Source organism: Dama dama, chromosome 22 (assembly GCF_033118175.1).
Source record: "Dama dama isolate Ldn47 chromosome 22, ASM3311817v1, whole genome shotgun sequence".
In the NCBI taxonomy this organism is placed as follows: Eukaryota; Metazoa; Chordata; class Mammalia; order Artiodactyla; family Cervidae; genus Dama; species Dama dama.
Window position 1 is genome coordinate 12618658 of NC_083702.1, and position 21297 is coordinate 12639954.

The 21297-nt window shown below is 45.1% G+C and overlaps 1 protein-coding gene and 1 long non-coding RNA gene across 2 annotated transcripts in view; one reads left to right on the plus strand and one right to left on the minus strand.

The window, feature by feature from the left end:
• LOC133043226 (uncharacterized) overlaps positions 1 to 21297 on the minus strand; it is a 96129-nt gene that overhangs the window by 13371 nt on the left and 61461 nt on the right. The gene's annotated exons all lie outside the window — the stretch shown is intronic.
• Positions 17939 to 21297, plus strand: part of NINJ2 (ninjurin 2) — a 74486-nt gene continuing 71127 nt past the window's right edge. The window contains exon 1 of the mRNA XM_061124052.1: positions 17939 to 18464. Coding sequence (XP_060980035.1) covers positions 18318 to 18464 — 147 coding nt within the window. The 5' untranslated portion in view covers positions 17939 to 18317. The remainder of the gene's footprint in view (positions 18465 to 21297) is intronic.

Sequence of the window (21297 nt, forward strand, 5' to 3'; positions counted from 1 at the left end):
TATGGTCTCATTCCTGTATCATAATACACCCCATAATACACAGCCATTATACACCCTGGGAACTGAGTCCCTCTACAGCTCACCTCAGTCACACACTTGCTAATGTGCAATATTTCAACTCTTTATTTGGTCCTTTTTAAAATCAAAAACAACCAACTTTAGGGACTTCCCTGGAAGTCCAGTGGTTAAGATTCCGAGCTTCCACTGCAAGGGGCATGGTTTATAGCTCTAATGGGAGATCTAAGATCCCACATAATGTGTAGCATGGCCAAAAAAATTAAAAAAGAAAAAGGAAAAAAAAGACCAACTTAACAAAAATTTTTTTCATTTTTTAAAAAAAGTTTTTTTTAAAAATAAACTAGACCAGATCTTATTTAATAAATAAGACCTGGCTGCACCAGCTCTTAGTTGCACCACGTGGAATCTTTGTTGAGGCACACTAGTTCTTTAATTACAGCACACAGGATCTTTAGTTGTGGTTTGTGGGATCCAGTTCCCTGGTCAGGGATTAAACCTGGGCCCCCTGCATTGGGAGCACAGAGTTTTAGCCGCTGGACAACCAAAAAAGTCACCCAACTTTAAATTTTGTTAATTTTTTTAAGAACTTAAAATAATATAAGAAATTATTATTTAATATATATTAATTATATATTATATTATATTTATAAGCATGATTTTAGTATTTTAATAAAATTATTTCTAATTTAAAAAAATAAATTATTGATAGAAAGACATAGGAGATATGCCATTTTACAAGGAAATGATGCCAAATCCTAGGGAGACCAAGTCTCATAGTAAGACCACAGCATTCCTAGAAACAGAAGTGAAATACCCTGTCTCCAGGCACAAGGCTGCTTTACACAACTGAAGTGCTTCCTCAACTTAAATGTGCGGGTCAGGGGTATGACCGAGCCCTCTGAATTACGGGGACTCTGTATCTCTCATCTTATGCTTCATGTGAAGTACTGTGTGGGGAAGGAAAAAGAGACAGTTGTGGAAACATCTGCTTTAGAAATACAAATGGACCCCAAAATACATCTCTACAGGGGAACCCCCTTGTTATACTGCTGTGAAAGGTGAGCACCAGGCCCAGTAGAGAGTCACCGGGGCTGCGTCAGGCTCTTCCTTAGCCTAGGGGCTGGCCTAAGCGTCAGTGAGCAGTCCCCCACCTCCCGAAGCCGAGGCTCCCTCCCTGTAGAAGTGGGGCACAGTCAACAGACAGCGCCTGAAGCGGAGGTGGTGTGACAGAGGATTCATGCTCAATGCACTTCTGTTTTCTCAAGAGGTGTGAGACAGCTTTAGGAAAGGCCAGTGAACACCATAACGTTAGTATCAGGATTTCTGAAAGTAAGAGGAAGTGAAGCAGGAAGGCTATCATACCTACTGAGGATACATTTGTCTTTGAGCCTCCTGGCAACCACAGCAAAAAGGGAAACATGTCATAAACAAAGGTGGATAGTTGGATAGTGGGGCTTCCTGGCAGTCCAGTGATTAAGACTCTGAACTCCCAATGAAGGGGGTATAGGTTCAATCCTTGGTAAGAGAATTAGATCCCACATGCCATGCCATGGGATGTGGGCTAAAATAAGGTGTTTTTTTTAAGATAAAATAAATAATAACAATAATTTAAATAAATAAAAAATAAAGAAAAGTGGATGCCTACTAATTACCCACAATAGAAAAAGATTCTCCTGGAGTTAAATTCTTAAAAAAATTTTTTTTTTACCTAAGATCTTATTTTACTGGCTACTATGCAATATAATGAACAATGTCCAGGACAGTAGCTTTATAATAAATGCAGAACGTTTTCATAGGACTGTTTCCTATAACAAGTTTGGATTGGAGTTAAGATTCTTATATCAAAGTCGAGTGGCTATGGCATCAGACTGGTCTTTGATGAAGTTTTTATTGTTCAGTCACCAAGTCATGTCCATATGCTTCTCAAATCTTCCAACCAGACTTCCCTGGTGGTCCAGTGGCTAAGTCTCTGTGCTACCAATGCAGGGGGCCCAGGTTTGATCCCTGGTCAGGGAACCAGATCCCACGTGCCACAGCTAAGATCCAATGCAGCCAAAAAAAAAAAAGCTTCCACCCAGAAGTAGCACCTCTATTAACATTTTTCTAGCTAAGGTAAGTCATAGGATGATGCCTACCTGCTGAGAATGTGAGCAAGTGCGGTCCCCCTGTGCCTTGGAGGAAAACCAGAATATTCATGGACAGACCCACGATGAATATCCCCAGATCAAGCTTCCTCTCCATTCAGAGGCAGTCACTGCCATGAACTAGGGGGCATATCTAGACCCTATTTATGTTTTTACTACAAATAAGCATTTGTAAATAGTATAGCACCAGTTTATGTATTTTACAAAACATTGGTTGAAGACACACACTTTTATATAGCCCTGCAATTTTTAAAATCAACATTTTGCTTTCAGGATTTATTTCTGCTGAGTCATATAGATCTAGCTTATTTATTTAATCTGCTGCATTGAATTCCATATTATTATAGACTGTGACTTATTTATGCACTCCCCTACACACGAACACACTGTTTCTAACTTTCTATAATTACTGGTAGTGTGTATTGTAAACATACTTGGGATCATCCCCTGGCAGTCTTTCTCAGTTGGGTTTAACAAGACAAATGTCAAAATGCAATTGCTATGTGTAATGAGTTAACTTCTCTCTTAAGCATCCTGAATTTCATTGGAGGAACTGATGCTCAGGTTGAAGCTCCAATACTTTGGCCACCTGATGCAAGGAGCCTACTCACTGGAAAAGATCCTGATGCTGGGAAAGACTGAAGGCAGGAGGAGAAGGGAATGACAGAGGATGAAATGGTTGGATGGCATCACTGATTCAATGGACATGAGTTTGAGCAAACTCCAGGAGTTGGTGAAGGACAGGGAAACTTGGCGTGCTGCAGTCCATGGTTTTGAAAAGTCCATTTGCTTCTCACGACTGCACAACAATAGCAAGCATCTAGAATGATATCAGATAAACGGAATTCTTGGAAGAGTTGAGAAAACACTCAAATAACTGTGCTCCCTGGCTCACAGGAAGAACCCAGATTGGATTCCAACAGTTGCTAATAAAGGGAGGAGCAGCCAGGAAACACCTGAGGCAAAATTTAAGCAACCAGAGAAGCTCATCGGGATTAGGAGACTGAATAAAAAAAACAAATGAAAAAACAAGGAAACCAACCACCTGAGATTAAGGGACTGCAAGCCTTGCTCACATCCTGATCTTGTCAGACTCTACATGTGAAGTGTTATAACAAACTTCATCAAATCCTCTGGTTGAGACACATGGTATGATAATCTCTATGTTCCATCCATGCTGCTGCAAATGGCATTATTTCATTCTTTTTATGGCTGAGTAATATTCCATTGTATATAAGTACCACGTCTTCCTTATCTATTCACCTGTAGATGAACATTTAGCTTGTTTCCATATCTTGGCTACTGTAACTAGTGCTACTATGAACACTGGGGTCCAAATTATAGTTGTTGTCTGGATATATGACCAGGAGTGGGATTGCTGCATCCTAGGCCAACACTTGCTATTGTCAGACATTTTACTTTTGGCCAATCTCATGAGTGGGAAACAGCATCTCATTGTTGTTTTTAGTGAGCATTTTTTAATAATTTAGCAATTGCATTTCTTTTTTTGTGCATCACTGTTCAAGCTCTTTGCACATTTATCTTTCGGGTGGTTTATGTTTTTCATGTGGATTTGTAGTATTTGTTATACATTTTGAATCTAATGATTCAACTGTTACAAAGTGGCATCTTGAGGCAATTCTAGTACATTCTCCACCTACATATAACCCATCACCACTAAAGTCATTTATCTCATTTTTTAAGTCATTTTCATCTCTAATACTTTATGTATCCATGTCATGACTTGATACAGATACATATATATACCCAAAGCTAAGTTATTTTAAACCAAATTGCAAACAGTTCTACTAAATACATAGATGCATTTTATATATATTCCTTCTATCCCTAAGCAATCTCTTCCCTCCACAGGGGACATATCCTGGATTTGCCTAAATTACAGAGAACTTTGGAATGGCCAGATCTGGACATGGCTGTGTTTGTTACAGTTACTGTTACCTGAAGATCAGCCAGTCCAAATGCCCTCTTCACGGAGGCTTTCTCTGCCCTACTGGACAATGGAACTGCTTAACATGAGCAGACCAGGCCTTTAAATGAAACTGGATTTGTGGTTACTCTCTAACAGACCAACAGAGCAGTCAACAGTGCCCTGGGCTCATGCGTTGGCAATAGTATCTTGCAAAGGGAACATTAGCTTAAAAGACATTCTAAGAGCAAATAATAGTGTGGTAAAACTATAGAGAGTGAAAAAGCTGCCTTGAAACTCAACATTTAAAAAGATCATGGTCCCATAACTTCATGGCAAATAGATGGGAAACAATGGACACAGTGACATGTTTTATTTTATTGGGCTCCAAAGTACTGCAGATGGTGACTGCAGCCATAAAAAAATATTTTTTTAACATGTCAAACTTAAAAGTTTATTTTATTTTTTCCCTTTATTTTTATTAGTTGGAGGCTAATTACTTTACAATATTGTAGTGGTTTTTGCCATACATGTTCATGAGTCAGCCATGGATTTACATGTGTTCCCCATCCTGATCCCCCCTCCCACCTCCCTCCCCATCCCATCCCTCTGGGTCATCCCAGTGCACCAGCCCCGAGCACTTGTCTCATGCATCAAACCTGGACTGGCGATCTGTTTCACACTTGATAATATACATGTTTCAATGCTATTCTCTCAGATCATCCCACCCTCACCTTCTCCCATAGAGTCCAAAAGTCTGTTCTATACATCTGTGTCTCTTTTTCTGTCTTGAATATAGGGTTATCGTTACCATCTTTCTAAATTCTATATATATGCGTTAGTATACTATATTGGTGTTTTTCTTTCTGGCTTACTTCGCTCTGTATAATGGGCTCCAGTTTCATCCATCTCATTAGAACTGATTCAAATGTATTCTTTTTAATGGCTGAGTAATATTCCATTGTGTATATGTACCACAGTTTTCTTATCCATTTGTCTGCTGATGGGCATCTAGGTTGCTTCCATGTCCTGGCTATTAAAAACAGTGTGCAGCCATAAAATTAAAAGATGATTGCTCCTTGGAAGAAAAGCTATGACAAACCTAGACAGTGTATTAAAAAGCAGAGACATCTCTTTGCCAACAAAGGTCCATATAATCAAAGCTATGAGTTTTCCAGTAGTCAGGTACGGATGTGAGAGTTGGACCATAAAGAAGGCTGAGTGCCAAAGAATTTATGCTTTTTAATCATGGTGCTGGAAAAGACTCTTGAGAGTCCTTTGGACTGCAAGGAGATTAAACCAGTCAATCCTAAAGGATATCAACCCTGAATATTCATTAAAAGTACTGATGCTGAAGCTGAAGCTCCAATACTTTGTCCACCTGATGTGAACAGTCAACTCATTGGAAAAGACCTTGATACCAGGTAAGACTGAAAGCAAAAGGAGAAGGGGGCTGCAAAAGATGAGATAGTATACAGTATACTAACACATATATATGGAATTTAGAAAGATGGTAACGATAACCCTATATGCAAAACAGAAAAAGAGACACAGATGTACAGAGCAGACTTTTGGACTCTGTGGGAGAAGGCGAGGGTGGGATGTTTTGAGAGAACAGCATCGAAACATGTATATTATCTAGGGTGAAACAGATCACCAGCCCAGGTTGGATGCATGAGACAAGTGCTCGGGGCTGGTGCACTGGGAAGACCCAGAGGGATGGGGTGGGGAGGGACGTGGGAGGGGGGATTGGGATGGGGAACACATGTAAATCCATGGCTGATTCATGTCAATGTATGGCAAAAACCACTACAATATTGTAAAGTAATTAGCCTCCAACTAATAAAAATAAATGGGAAAACAAAACAAAACAAACAAAAAAAAAGATGAGATAGTTAGATAGCATCACTGACTTGATGGACACGGATTTGAGCAAACTCCAGGAGATAGTGGAGGACAGAGGGAGCTGGCATGCCGCAGTCCATGGGGTTGCAAAGAGTCGGACATGATTTAGTGACTGAACAACGACAACAAAATTATAGGAATAAGGAGAGTTTCAAATTTTACCTAAAACATCATCATTGTTAAAGTTGACTCTGTGCAGTCATATGTTAGGATCATGATGTTTTTATGGCATTTTCTTTTCTTGTCTCTAGTCTCCAAATATCCTGTAATAGACCTGTGTGTGTCAGTCACTCAGTCCTGTCTGACTCATTGGGACCCCATGGACTGTAGCTCATCAGGCTCCTCTGTCCATGGGATTCTCCAGACAAGAATACTGGAGTGGGTTGCCATTCCATTCTCCAGGGGACCTTCCTGACCCAGGGATCAAACCCAGATCTCCTGCATCAGAAGCAGATTCTTTACTGTCTGAGCCTAGAGTGTGGATACAGTAGACCTATACTATATTAATAGTTAAAAAATCATAATGAGAAACGAAACCAAAATGTGACCCACTGTGATTACAAGGATTCTTGGTTTCTCATGTAGGTGTTCATCTCAAGAGGAGGCAGAAATCAAAGGCAGAAAAGTCTAAGGGCCTTTCCCATTTGTAAGTTTTTCAAAGTCAGTTTGAAAGTGCTAAAAACCTGCAGGCTCACCCAGGATGGGGGCGGAAGAGGGCACATGCTATAACTGAAAGCGCAGAGAAAAAGTGCTGTGATAGAGGAGGGGGATCAGAATGGAGTGAGGGGGCCAGGTTCAGGGGGGTGCTGGAGGAGTTTTCACACCTGCCTGAGCAGGGCAGCATGTACAGAGAAAGAGGGCCAGGGGATTTGGTGCGCGACGCCTCGACTGTAAGCCTGGGCTCTGACAGACTGTGGGTGGGTTGCTCAATCTCACTGTGAAATGCAGGTGACGTTCTGGGTTGTTGTGAGCCCCAAATGCAACAATGTCCTTGAAAGCACTTGGTAGACACTGAAGCTCCCTTTGATAACTCATGTGAGTTATTATTAGTGGGAAAAGGGCGCCAGTGCTAGCAAACAGCAGAGAGAAAAAAGCTGCAAGCCAGGGCCAGGACAGGAGGGCTGCATATGGCAGAGAACGGCGCACACGGCATGGGAACCAACCCATGCCTGTCCCACCTTCTTCACTGTGACTGACCCCGGGCCATCCTCCTGGGGGACACCCTTAGGACATGGCATTTTGGGGTAAGAATACTTTGTTCTTGTGTTGTGTCTAAAGTCTAATGATGCTATTCCTCATTAAATCTTTTTTTAAGATTTTTTTTAATGTGGACCATTACAATCTTTATTGAACTTGTTACAATACTGCTTCCATTTTATGTCTGGTTCTTTGCCCTGAGCATGTGGGAACTTAGCTCCCCAACCAGGGACTGAACCTGCATTGGAAGGTGAAGTCTTAACCACTGGACTGCCAGGGACGTCCCCTCATTAGATTTCTTTGTGCAACACTGGGTTAAAAGGGCACCATGTCATCCAGAAAGATGCATTTTGACAGGTGGAAACTTAAAACCAAACGAGGAAGGATTTTTTTCCTACCCCAATGCCTTCGGCTTCTGGAGGGGAGGGGTGACACCACCAGATATTGTTAACAAAGAAACTGGCCTCAGGCTGGTGTCCCTCACTCAGCTGCTCAGCTGCCCAAGATTCCACTGACCCCAGAGACAGACATGATGACCTGTGTTCTCTCTCTCACACACCCCTAAGGCTGCACTGGGTGATCTTTCTTTCCCCTAAAAGGTAACTATACACTGTCTCCCTTTAAACCACAGCTCATCAGCACACACACACACCAGATTGTAACATGTGAGAGGAAGTGTGTACAGTAACAGGCTTTACTTGCCACCCCACCCCCAATTCCTAATCCCAGGGACCACAAATATGGTGGCAGTTTTCAGTGAAAAGTTAAGGCCTCCAAAGCAATTCTAATTTGCAGTGACTTCTGCTTGGCTCTTAGAAATCCCCTGCTTTGGGAAAAGGCTCATTACGCTGGTGGAGTAGCTCTTAAGAGCCCCAGGTTACATTTGTGGCTATTGAGACTCAGACTGAATTCCCCAGAGTCTGGAATGGTGTATGGTGAGACTTTTAATATGAGCTTCAGAACCAGTCCTTTTTACATGTATCTCTGTGATTGCCAAGGGGGGAGGATGAGTGCACACCACTTACAGGGATATTTGTGTGTGTGTGTGTGTGTGTAAGGGGAAGGCTGAAATCATATTCAATATAATAATTTAATGAGTGCTTGGAAAACAAACCCTACTGACTTCCTTTGCAAACTGTAGAAAATAAAGTCTGATAGAATTCTTCTTGGCTCTTGGGAACGTGCAAAGACATCTTCCTTACTATGGAGGGCATCCAGAGCAGAGACAGTGAGGTGTTCATGGTCTATTTATCAGATGGCGGGGGGGCGGGGGGTAGGTACTGTCTCCACTGGCCACGTGGTCCTGCTCTGGTTCACTCACACTTTGTATTTAACATCATCTTGCAATGGAATTGTTCTCAATGTTGTGTCATCTGGAACTATTGCCTACCAATAGCCACTATTTTTCTCCTACATCTAATGCCACCATCTGTGGTCTCAATGTCTGTGTCCCCTACCAGACTCACAGGCTGAAATTATAGTAACCCCCAAAGGTGATACCAGTAGGTGGAGTTTTGGCAGGTGATTAGTGCATGAGGATGGAGCTCTGCTGGGTGGGATCAGTGCTTTTATAAAAGAACATTGACCCTTTCCTGGTGATCCAGTGGTTAAGAATCCGCCTTGTGAGGCAGGGGACAGGGGTTCAATTCCTGGTCCAGGAACTAGATCCCAAATACCTCGGAGCAACTAGAAAGCCCGCACACCAATGAAAGGCCCTGCACGATGCAACGAAGATCCCGAGTGTGGCAACTAAGACCCCCACACAGCCAGAAATAAACAAAAAAAGCACACAGGCCCCCAGCCGTTCTACCAGGTGAGGTTATGAAGCAAGGTCTCTGCACCCTGGAAGTCCACCCTCACCTGACCACTCTGGGGCCCTGATGTCAGACCTGTAGCCGCCAGAACAGACAGCAACAAATTTCAGTTGTTCATAAGATACCCAGTCTGTGTTTTTTTCTTATAGCAGCTGGAATAGACTCAGACTCATTACGAAAAAGGTACGGGTGGTATAAAAACAGAAAGAATACAAGGTTTTACATATAGTATATTCTCAATTTTATGAAATTTTTTTTTTTTTTACTAATTTATAAGTTAGTATGAGAAGCAGTGTGCTGTAGTTGGAGAAAGCATGGGCCTGCAGTCAGAAGAACTAAAGTGTGGATATGGTCTCTGCTACTTACTAGCTGCATAAACACTCTGCTCCCCTGTTGTCTTATCTGCAACATGGGAAGGGTGGGGAAAGAGCTACATTTATTTCTGGAAAGTTGAATTAAATTAGAACAAATTTAAGTAAAACACTTTGAGGATAGACAGCACTCAGTAACTGATCTTGTTATTATTCTGAGGCGGGACTAGATAGAGCCAGATTCATGGGTCACACAACGCCTGGTACCTGGCAAGGGCTCTGAACTTGGTTTAAAGCTGGGCTGCGGCCATCTTAAAATGCGTAACGATTTTTTAACAAGGGGCTCCACCTTTTCACATTGGGACTTACAAATTACATCACTGGTTCTGAGAAAATACACACACACACACACACACACACACACACACACGGAAAAGACTGAAAAGCAATACATCAAAATGTTAACAGTTTATCTTTGGGTTATTTTAAAGGTGATTTCTGTTTCATTGCTTATTCTTCTGTATAGTCTACATTTTCCATTTTGAATGTCTATTACTTTGGTTTTGAGAGGAAAAAAAGTGAACACATGTTCTTTTATAAAACAGTTCTCCCCATTTTGCAGATGAGTGAAACCAAGGTAACAGATAGATAGGAAATGACTCACACCAGGGCACATTAAGACAAGGGCAGGGGAAGTGAACCCCTTCTGGTCCTGCTCCCCTCACCACGGTCTGAGTTACCCAGCATTTCCAGCACAAATGTCTCTGGGCATCTGACCTGGTCTGGGGAACCAGCTCCACACTCTGCAGAGGGAGCCCCAGATCCCTGGCCTGTGAGCATGCGCACAGGCTGACTGCTCTCAGAGCTTTGAAAGCAGATGCCACGGTCCTGCTCCCAGAGGGCTTCCAGCCGAGTTGTGCATGAGGAGGCTGTGCACACTCTAGATGCTGTGAGAATAGCGGGGAGGACCTGGTTGAGCAACTGAGGGGCTTCCCTGGGGGTCCAGTGGCTAAAACTCTGTGCTTCCAAAGCAGGGGCCCCAGGTTCCAGTTGTGGTCGGGGAACTAGATCCCACATGTCACATGCCACAGTGAATATGGAGATCAAAGATCCCGCACGCCACAACTAAGACCAGTGCAGCCAAATAAATAATTAAAAATAAAAAAAAAAAAGAGCAACCGAGAGCACTGAGCATAGTCTTTTCGGTCAGGTTCTCCACAAGGAAAATATGAAGGCTCCTTTGAACCTCCCTCCCCACCCGAAGGTGTCCAGAGGTGAGCAGTATGAAGGAGCAGGGGACGTGAACGCTGGGATAATCCCACTGTGTTCCCCACAGTTCACAGTATTAAACATCCGACAAATGCCACCAGGATGGTTTCTTTATTTCACGCTCACAGGAGCCCAGCCTCCTGTGTGCTCTGATTTTCCCTCCTGCACTTTCTCTTCCCCGCCTGTGTCTCTTGGCAAGCATCCAAATTAGATTTTTTGGTGCACTCCCCCACTCCCGCCCCATGAATGCCCCTTGAAGGTCCTTACAGTTCATTCCTACTTCACCCAACCCTTCCTCCTCCAAGAACCAAGCCTGCTCTCAGCAGCCCCCTGAATCTCCATAGACTAGCAATCTTTAAGGACCATTAGAATTCATCTCCGGTAGAATTTTCTAGGCTCAGACTCGAGGCTCTGGGCTGAGATCAAGAGAATAAGAGAAAGACTTGGGGGAGCTCAATAGCCAGGCTCACACTGGTGAGGGTCACACGAAAATTTACATTAGCTCCATTATGGAGTCCTTCTCACACCATCCAGGCAGGTAGTTGGCTTTACATCCATGATCTGACTTAGTTTAATCTTCACCATGATCTTGATAAATTAGGTACTAAGGCCCCCATTCTTACCGGATGAAAAGAGGCAAAGTGCTCAAAACACAGTGAGTCAAAACCCACAGAACATGCAACAGCAAGGTGGAACCCCATTTCACACCTGGGACGTTGGGTGATCATGACTTGTGACATAGGTTCATTATTTGTAACAAATGCACCCCAGCAGCAGGGATGTGACAATGGGGGAGATTGTGCTCTGTGTGTGTGGCGGGGGCAAGGGGCGGGGAGGTCTATGGGGACTCTCCACACTGTGTGTACTCAATTGTGCTGTGAACCTAAAGATGCTCTAAAAAATAAAGTCTATTAAACACAGACAGACACAACTGGTAAGCCCCAGGAGTTAAAACTAGGTCTGTCTCCTGCTCTATAGCACAGGGAATTCTGCTCAATGGTATGTGGCAGCCTGGATGGGAGGGGAGTTTAGGGGAGAATGGATCCATGTATCTGTATGGCTGAGTCCCTTCACTATTCACCTGAAACTGTCATGGCATTGTTTGCTAATCAGTTATACCTCATTACAAAATAAAAAGTTTAAAAAAAACAACAACAAAAGAAAGCTAGGTCTGTCTCCTTAGGTGATGGTGAAATACTGTCTTCAAAAACTCGTTGAGCTGCATTGCACAGGCAGAAATAATGATAGTGTGTGTGACATCCTATTATAGATCACACTGGTGTGTCTGTGTGCGTGTTAAGTAGTCACCACAGAGAAAAGAGAAAGAACTGGAAAGGAGAAATCTTAAACCAAGTCCTGCCTCCATCACCTGAAAGTAGAGTGATCCTGGGTTGGTCACTCTGATTTTGGTTTCTCCATCTGTAAATTGCAAGTGGGTCACTGGGAGGCTCAAATGAAATAAAGTGTGTATAGAGTACTCTGAAACCATAAGCAACTCTCCCCATATTGGTGCCCCCCGACACATACACACCCATACATACCGACGCACAATCACACGTACACATCCATGGGATTGAAGGGTAACCAGGAACCTCCACTTCCACCTTCCCCACTGAGCCCCCGGCCACCTGTAACATGGAGTGGCTGGACTGGCACTTCCGTCTCAGTCTGTGAGCTCTGACCTCCAGTCTACTCAGAACCCGCAGCGGTACCGTCTGAGCCCCCGCCCCCGCCCTTCCCGCTGGTCCCCGGGCCGTGTGCGCAGCCCTTGCACCCTCGCCCCTGCTCCCTTGTGGCGCCTGCTGGCCTAACCCTCCCCACACCCTACCCAAGTCCTGGTATGACGGCGACACGCAGACGTCACTGTCTGGGGACACTGTCAGCAACGAGGCCCTGTGGACCAGTATCCCACCTGCTGCTGGGGTAAACAGTCATAATTTTCACTGTGCTTTTACAATCAACTTCCTCCCATTCTCTCTGTCTTTTTTTTCCCTAATGTGTCATTTCAAGACTTGAAAAACCCCACGTGATCTTGTGTGACTTGTGATTACACAGCCCCAACATATCCAGAGGTGCTTAGAGGCGTATAAACCACACTACCTGCCCAGAATTCGAGTGGTTCCCAGGAGGCACCTTAGGGATAACTTGAGAAACAGACGGTGGGTCAGCAGGGACAGGAGTGATATGATCCTAGGGTCCCACCAGCTTCCCTTTAAACCGCTTGACAGTAATGTCTCTACAAGGTTTCATTTAAGAAAAGATCCCCTTGCTCTGAAGAGTCTGAAGTCTCTCTCTCCTATGACTAAAAAGAGATGAGCTATTCTCACCCCTGAGCCACCGAAAGAGTGCCAGGAGCCTTTTCATCATGAGGTGAGAGGTGTTTTGTGCCAGTGCAAGGAGAACCAGGTATTAATCATTCACGGAGCTCTGAGTCACAGTTAAAATCCCCGTACTCTGAATGCAAAAGAACAAAGGGGAATTTTACTGACCACAACCAAGAGCATCCCCAGGCCTCCTGGGGCATTCCTGTGAGACCTGCGTGCCCTGGGTTCCTATTCATGTCAAATCAGCCTTCACCTAATGAACATCCATTGCTAGATGCGTGTCCACGATGGGAATGTTTAATAGTGGTGGCCATTGCTCAGCAAAGCTTTGAAAATGTGATTTTTGCTTCAGAAGCTCCTGGCTGTTGTACAATATGGTAGCTACCAGCTACTTGAATGTAAGTGGATTAAAATTAAACAAAATTTAAAATTCAGATTCTCAGTCACACTGGTCATATTTCATGTATATTTCATATTTTGAGTCATATTTCAGTCCCTACATGTGGCTAATGGCTGCTTTCACAAAACACTGAAGATGTAAATGCTCTGTTGGATGGTGCCAGAGCCACCCGGCCTCATTCTTAATGACCCCTTTGGCCAGCTGGGCTCCTCATCAGTCCCTGCACTGGTGTGACTGCTCAATTGTTCAGTCGTGTCCAACTCTTTGTGACCCCATGGACTGTAGCCCACCAGGTTCCTCTGTCCATGGGATTCTCCAGGCAAGAATACTCGAGTGGGTTACCATTTCCTTCTCCAGGGGATCTTCCCAACCCAGGGATCTAACCTAGGTCTCTTATATCTCCGGCATTGGCAGGCAGATTCTTTACCGCTGAGCCATTGGGGAAGCCCTTAGAGATTCTTAACTTTTACTAAAATTCAGACTTGGATCTGAGATCGTATGCTGTTACACAGGAAGTATCCGATAAAAATACACTTTAGAAACAGAATTCAAGAGCTTTAGGGATGTTAGGAATTCTCTTTTGGGACAGCATTACTTTTCAAGAAGGAGAATGTAAGATCCAGAGAGGTTCAGTAACGTGCCTGAGAACACACGGTGACTCAGCACACATGATCCCAGGTCACCCAGTTTTCACCCAGGGTTTGTCTCATCAACTCAACATTAAGGGGTCTCCTCTCTGTGCCTCCTACATGGTAAGCTAGCCCTAGGGTCTCACTGTGGGCCTCCTACTCCATGACCACTTTCTGAGTTGCTCTGAGTATTTACTTACCTATAAGTTCAAGCACATTAAAAAAAAAATACATACTTTCCAAGAGGCAGTTTCCCTAAAAATGTCCCATGGGTTTCCCACTGCAGAAGTCACCCTGGCAGTAAAGAGAAACAGACTGAACAGCCTCCGTGTAGGTACAATTTCAGTATTACAAACAAAGGTCAGAAGTACTCTTCACTACAGCTTAACTTGCCATGTGTGTCTCACAAGGGCATGTATTTTTATTTGATATCATATTATCTTTGCAGGGCTTCCCCAGTGGCTCAAATGGTAAAAAAAAAATTTGCCTGCAATGCGGGAGATCCAGGTTCAATCCCTGGGTGGGGAAGATCTCACTGCAGTATTCTTGCCTGGAGAATTTCATGGACAGAGGAACCTGGTGGGCTATAGTCCACGGGGTCGCAAAGAGTCAGACATGACTGAGGGACTAACACTTTCACATCTTTGCAGTAGGGGCTCAGCTGGCACTTCTCAAGTGGGACTAAGACTTGAAAGGCCTGGTCTGGCATAGAAAACATACTTAGAGTAACCAAGGGGGATGGCCGGGGTGCGGGGGGGCGGGAAGGAGAGATAAATGAGGAGCTTCGATTTAATATATGCACACTACTATATAAAAATAGATAAACAACAAGGACCTACTGTTTAGCACAGGGAACTATATTCAACATCTTGCAATGACCTATAATGGGAAAGAATCTGAAATAGAATATATGCATTCAATATCTTGTGATCACCCATCATGGAAAAGAATCTGAAAAGGAATGGATATATGTATAGTGTAGCTGAATCACTTTCCTGTACCCCTGAAACTAACACAACACTGTAAATTAATTATGTTTCAATATTTTTAAGGTTATAGAAAATAAATAAATTTTTCTTAAAAAAAAAGACATGGTCTGGGAACTTGTACCTAGTTGCGATAATGAAGACTCTAGATCCTCTTTCTGTTTAGAAACAGAAGTCAGCAGATTGTACAACCTGCGGGACCCAATCAGGTCCACTCTCTGTTTTTGTAAATAAAGTTTTATTGGAACATGGCAATAGTTCTTCATTTACATATTGTCTACGGCTGCTTTCAGGCTGCAATAGCAGAGCTGAGACAGATGTACTAGGTGTAACAGAAACTGGAGGGCCTATAAGGGTAAAAAATATTTGTTCTCTGTCCCTTTTATCACTTTACAGAAGTTTGCTGAGCCCTGGTCCAGTCAAAAGAGATAAACCATCTCCCAAATCCTGCTTGCTATTTACTTCCAAACGATGCTTATGAGGTGGGGAAAGTCCAAATCCAAGAAGATCTTGCCAAACTGAAACCATTACTGTAGCCAATTACAGCTGTTTCCTTTTAAAACCAATGTGCTTTTAATAGGGGTTTGGAGGGAAAATATCTTCAGGTGCTTTTCTCTTTTGCGTTTTTTTGTTATGATTTCCCCTCTATTGAGCCAGATGTATCATACTGTCTAAAGGATGACTGAGGTTGTTACAAACAGAACTGCAAGGAGAAAGGAATAATTAATATTTTGCTTCTTACATTCAAAATAAGGTTTTCCACTGAGACTGTATTTTTGATAGCCAGGTTTTGTTGAGAATAAGGATTTTTTTAAAAATATTAATTTATTTGGCTGCATTGGGTCTTTCTAGGTGGGGCTAGTAGTAAAGAATCCGCCTGCCAATGCAGGAGCCCCAGGAGATGTGGTTTCAGTCCCTGGGTGGGGACGATCCCCGGGAGGAGGGAGTGACAACCCACTCCAGTATTCTTGCCTGGAAAATTCCATGGACAGAGGAGCCTGGTGGGCTGCAGTCCATGGGGTCGCAAAGAGTCGGACATGACTGAGTGAGCACATGTACCCCATTAGGTCTTAATTTTGGCATGTGAGCTCAGTGGTTGCCCCATGGCATATGGAACTTAGTTCCCTGACCAGGGATGGAACCCATGACCCCTCCATTAGAAAGGGGATTCTTAACCACTGGACCTCCAGGGAAGTCCCAAGAATGAGGATCTTCTAAATGTCTTTATTTCCTTTTTGAATTATTATCAAGGTGTTCCACATTAAGGCAAGTCCCAATCAAACAGAAAGAGAGAGAAAGCCCACCTTTTCTGACCCAAGGTTATGTGGGTTATGGGAAGAAGGGAAGCAGAGAAAGAGAAGGCAGGTGTTCAGACGTGAGTCCCAATCTCCCCTCTCTGAGCTGAAATCATGGGTGGGAGCACGACTCTGAATCCAGATCTCCTGGGTTCAAATCTTGGTTCGATCCTTGGCAGCGTAACCTCTTTGTGCTTCTGTTTCCTCGGATGTGAAACAGGGGTCATGGTATCACCTGCCCCGCAGAATTGTAATGAGAACCGAGTGACTGAGTGAGTGCCGAAGTGCTTAGAATAGTGTTGGTCACTTAGTGGCCTTGTAGTGGAGATGTGGGGGGTGGGTGTTGCTGTAGATTTTGGAAAGAAGGCTCAGCAGATGGTGGGCTCTGTCTCTCACTCCCATTTTGGGGTCTGGAAGGAGGTCACCCTAAAGGCTGCCCCCGCACCAACCTGGAGCACCCCTGTCAAAGTAAATCCTTCACCAGAAGTGGGGCTGGGCCTGGCCTTCATCAGAAACTCAGGACCAAGAGCCAGGTGTCTGGTAGGAGGGTTTCTAGAGGGAACCATCTTGGGGGCTGGGGAGAGGGGCGAGGAGACCACTAATCTGAGACCACCCGGAGAGGAGCTCATGGGAGTCATAGCAAGTCTCAGGTGGTCCAGTCACCACCAGAGTCCAGATGGGGAGAGTCAGCAAGGGAGCCCCTGGGGTCCGTAAGAGCAAAGAGAGAAGGACCAGGAGGTACTCTGGCCACAGACACCAGCCACCAAGGCTGTTCAGCAGAAGCAAGGAGCAGACCCAGTCGGGCTCTGCCTAGCAGCTCCAGAGTAGAAACTAGCAGAGATGGACAGGCCATCACCCCTCTGCCAACAAGCATACAGAAATCACACCCCTCCCCTGTGGGGGACAGGAGTGGAAACTGGAAAGACTGTGCATTCTCTTTTTAAAAATATTTATTTATGTATGTGGTTGTGCAAGGTCTCAGTTGTGGCAGGCAGACTCTTAGCTGCAGCAGGTGGGATCTAGGTCCCTGACCAGGGATCGAACCCGAGCCCTTTGCATTGGGAATGCGGATTCTTAGCTAGTGGACCACGAAGGAAGTCCCAAGACTGTGTATTCTATCTCGGCTGGACTGTTTGTCATTTAAATTAAATGCAAGTGTGTCTGTTAGATTAGCCCTCATCCCACGGTCCACCCTCCCTCTCAGCACCTGTCCAGCAGGATGGGGACTTATAAACACGTTACATCACTTCATACGAGCAGAGAAATTGCCCTTTTACTGCTGTGTTTGAGGGTGGTGGGAGTACACTTGTGACTCTGCCCTTCTCCCCCCACCATTAAACTGGGTTATACATTTCACGCGGCCTCTCACGCCCACACACACACAAGCTGATGTCTAAAACCAGCTTTGGGAACAAACCAGAGGCGTTTCTGGCTCTAAGGTAAACAAGAGGAAGAAAATCTTTCCAAACAAAGACTCATTCCTGGTAGCTTTATTTTAAAAACAGGGGAAATGCAACTCCTTGCATAAACAGAATTTAGAAGTACAACTTCTTCCTCCTCTCTTTCTAGCTAATCAAGGGAGAAAATGACAACTGAACTGTCAATACAAATGTATTGTTCACACACTTAGTAGAGTAAGGCTTATGCTTTGGGTCTATTAAGTAAACGACAATTTTTTTTAACTTTTAGGGGCAGAGGGAACTAAGGAAAGCGGAAATCCCTGAGCCTCAATCTTCGAAATAAGCTGGAGGCCCCCCGGCCTTGGTGACTGGGGACCCTATTTGGCTCCACCAGCAGGAAGCCAGATGGTGTCTTCAGGCTGTTTCTCAATTTCCGGGATAAACCCACAGGATTTCTCTGCCAGGAGTAACCGCTCTTGCTAAAAGCAGGATGAGTGACCTCAGACAGCGCCTCTGGGGCATTGGGGCCACTGGGGTCAACAGTGCTGTCGCCACCGACTCAAAAGGCCACCTGCCAATGAGCCACATGCCACTGCCAGGAGCGGACACACACACACACACACACACACGTGTATGCACGTGTATGCTCCCCAGGGGCCAAGGCCAGCACAGCATCCCACATCAGACGGGCGGACAGCATGTCTGTCCTGCCGCTGGGAGATCTCTCCCACCCAGAGGAAATGGCAGAGACCAGACGGCAGGGCCTGGAGCCCACGCAGTCTGACCAGCACCCGGACGGTGAGAGCAGCAGGATGGAACCAGAAAGAGGGATCGTCGACCCTCAGGTAAGTCTTCCTGGGACAGAGGGGAGAGGGGCCGGGGGCAGAGGGGGGATGCTGGGGAGCAAGGATGGACATTCTGGTACTGGATACTTTCCCCTTGCGCCGGTTTATCCCTTTTCTCCCTGTCTCCCTGCCAGACTCTCCACTTGTTCTGAAATGTGTGAGAAAGGGACTGTTTGAATCCCTCTTGGGCTCTGCTTCCTCGCGTCAGTCAAAGTTAATTATGCTGCTGTTACCAGAAGACGATTGCACATCCCTCCTGGGGCCTTTCCCCAAACCCCAGAGCTTCTGTGAAGGCTGCGGGCCGTTCTGCTCCGGAGAAGAGGAAAGAGAGGAGTTTGGGGTTAGGGAGGGGGCAGTTGGCCAGCTCTCCATAGCACAGGTTGGAAGAAACTGGAGTCGTTCCCCCATCTCCGGGTAAAGCTCTCTGGCATGGCACACAGCATCTCCTTCCAACAGTGCAAGATCAGGAGGAGGGAGATACCTGAGTCCCTCCCCAGGGGGATGGGTGTGGGGGCATCAGCAAGTCCAGTCCAGCACCACAGGAGGAGGCAGAGGGGATTCCGATGAGGAGGGTGAGGTCCCTGGAACTTGTACTTTCTGGCTCTGTCTACTGAACACAGTCGGACCGTAGAGGCTGGAAGAGGACTTTTCAGAGTCCAGCAACTGGAAGGATGGAGGAGCCTGGAGATCAGGAATTTGTGATCATGGGATCTGTTCTTTGAGCAAAATCTTAAGTAGCACCCAGGACATGCTTCACATTGAAGCAGAGCTGTAATGTGTGCCGGGCCAGGTAGGGGGGCCTCCGCCTTGGCTCCGCCACTCCTGGGACAAAACCGGGGACGTCCTAGGATTGCCTGGAACACTGTGTCCAAACCACTGATGCAGCAGCATCTCATCTCTGTGTCTCCTTCCTTGTCGTCCATCCAGATGTGGTCCCATCTCGCGTGGGCTGCTCCCTCCGCCGGTAAGGCTCTTGCCCGCGACTGGTTTCCTAACACATTCAGGTCTCAGCTCAAATGTCACTGTGTTGGGGAGACCTTCCCTCCTCGCTCTCAGGAGGAACCTCCTCTGATTTGTCCTTGCATGTACGTGTTTAGTCGCTCAGTCGTATCTGACTCTTTGCAACCCCATGGACCGCAGCCTGGAAGGCTCCTCTTGTCCATGGGATTCTCCAAGCAGAATACTGGAGTGGTTGCCATTCCCTTCTCCAGGGGATCTTCTTGATGCAGAGATTGAACCCAGGTTTCCTTGCATTGCAGGCAGATTCTTTACCATCTAAGCCACCAGGGAAGCAGTTACACTGCCTGTTTATTGCTTATTCAACCTAATCACTCTCATTAGGATGTGAAGTCCAGGCCAGCAGGACCTCCTGTTTATTCACTGCTGGATCCCTAGTGCCCAGGGCTGTACTGGGTACATAGCCTTTGCTCAGAAAATACCTGTTAAATGGTCTATAGCCATACAACTCTGAACATGCCCGATCTCATCTGATCTCAGAAGCTAAACAGGTTAGTAACTTGGATAGGAGAAAATACCTGTTAAATGAACCATGAGTTAGAGGGGATCAACTCTAAGGTCATGAAAGACTCAGGGCTCCAACCCAGGTCTCTGACCCAGGGGTGTACTCTCTTTGTACTTCATCTGGTTCTTGCCTCCACTGGATCCTAAGTAGCTGGGGAAGCAGTATTGCTCATTTTGAGTCTCTGAAGAACGAATTTCTTATGTGTGACTGGGCTAAGCTATCCTAACTTACAGGCTAAGGACTCCGCACTTGGGAGAGAGGTTCAGAAAGAAAGAGGCAAACAGGGCTACAGGGGAGGCAGGGTTGGCCAGACCCTGACAAATGTCTCCACCTCTTGCAGGTGACTGACACAAGGGTGCCCTTCTCTCCCTCTCTTAATACACTCTTTTATTCTGGAATCTTAGTCACACTTCCCTTTGGTCATCTTTGTTTATTTGGCTGGTCAGAAGGCTATCCACTAGTTTCCACAAATTCCTGACTGGCTTCTGGGTCACACTAAGTCTTGGATCTTTCAGGAAACTTCAGCCGTCTGAGGTGGCAGGCAGTGGTGGGGCCTCTGTCACCTGTTGGCAGAATTTCACCTTCTCCTCCCATGCGGCTACCTCATGGGATCTAGAGGAGCAATGCGTATAAAGACCACGGCATGTCACGTACTGAGTAAACAGTTCTTGCTCTGTCTGAGGATGCTTTTCCAGGGGTAGTTAAGCTCTGTTGATTGTAGGTCAGCACCTTATCCATTCATCCAACTCGTGTCTTCTGATCAATGGCCACATACTGCACTCCGTGCTTTCAAGGTATGGAAAATTCCTCTTATTTCATGAGGTCAGTATAGTGGGTTCAATTTCTCCATGAGCTAAATGTTGCTCTAAGACTAATTCTTAAACGTGTAGAGGTGTTATTTATTCCAAGAAGGATAGATAGAATGTGAATGACTTACTGTTTTCCAGCCTGATCACTCCAGTCCAAATTATGACGACACAGTATTTAAACCAGGGTGACCTTTTTTTTTTTTACCATTTTATTTACTTTTTATTTTTTAAATATTTATTTACATATTTATTTGGCTGCATTGGGTCTTAGTTGTGGCATGTGGGATCTCTCACTGCAGCACGTGGACTTTAGTAGTTGTGGTGTGTGGTGTTGGTTGCCCGGTGGCAGATGGGATCTGAGTTCCCCAACCAGGTATTGAACCTGAGTGCCCTGCATTCAAGGCGATTCTTAACCATTGGACCACCAGGGAAATCCCAGGGAAGCTTTTTTTTCATATTTATTCATTATTTTTTTCTTAATATTTATTTTTAGCTGTACTGG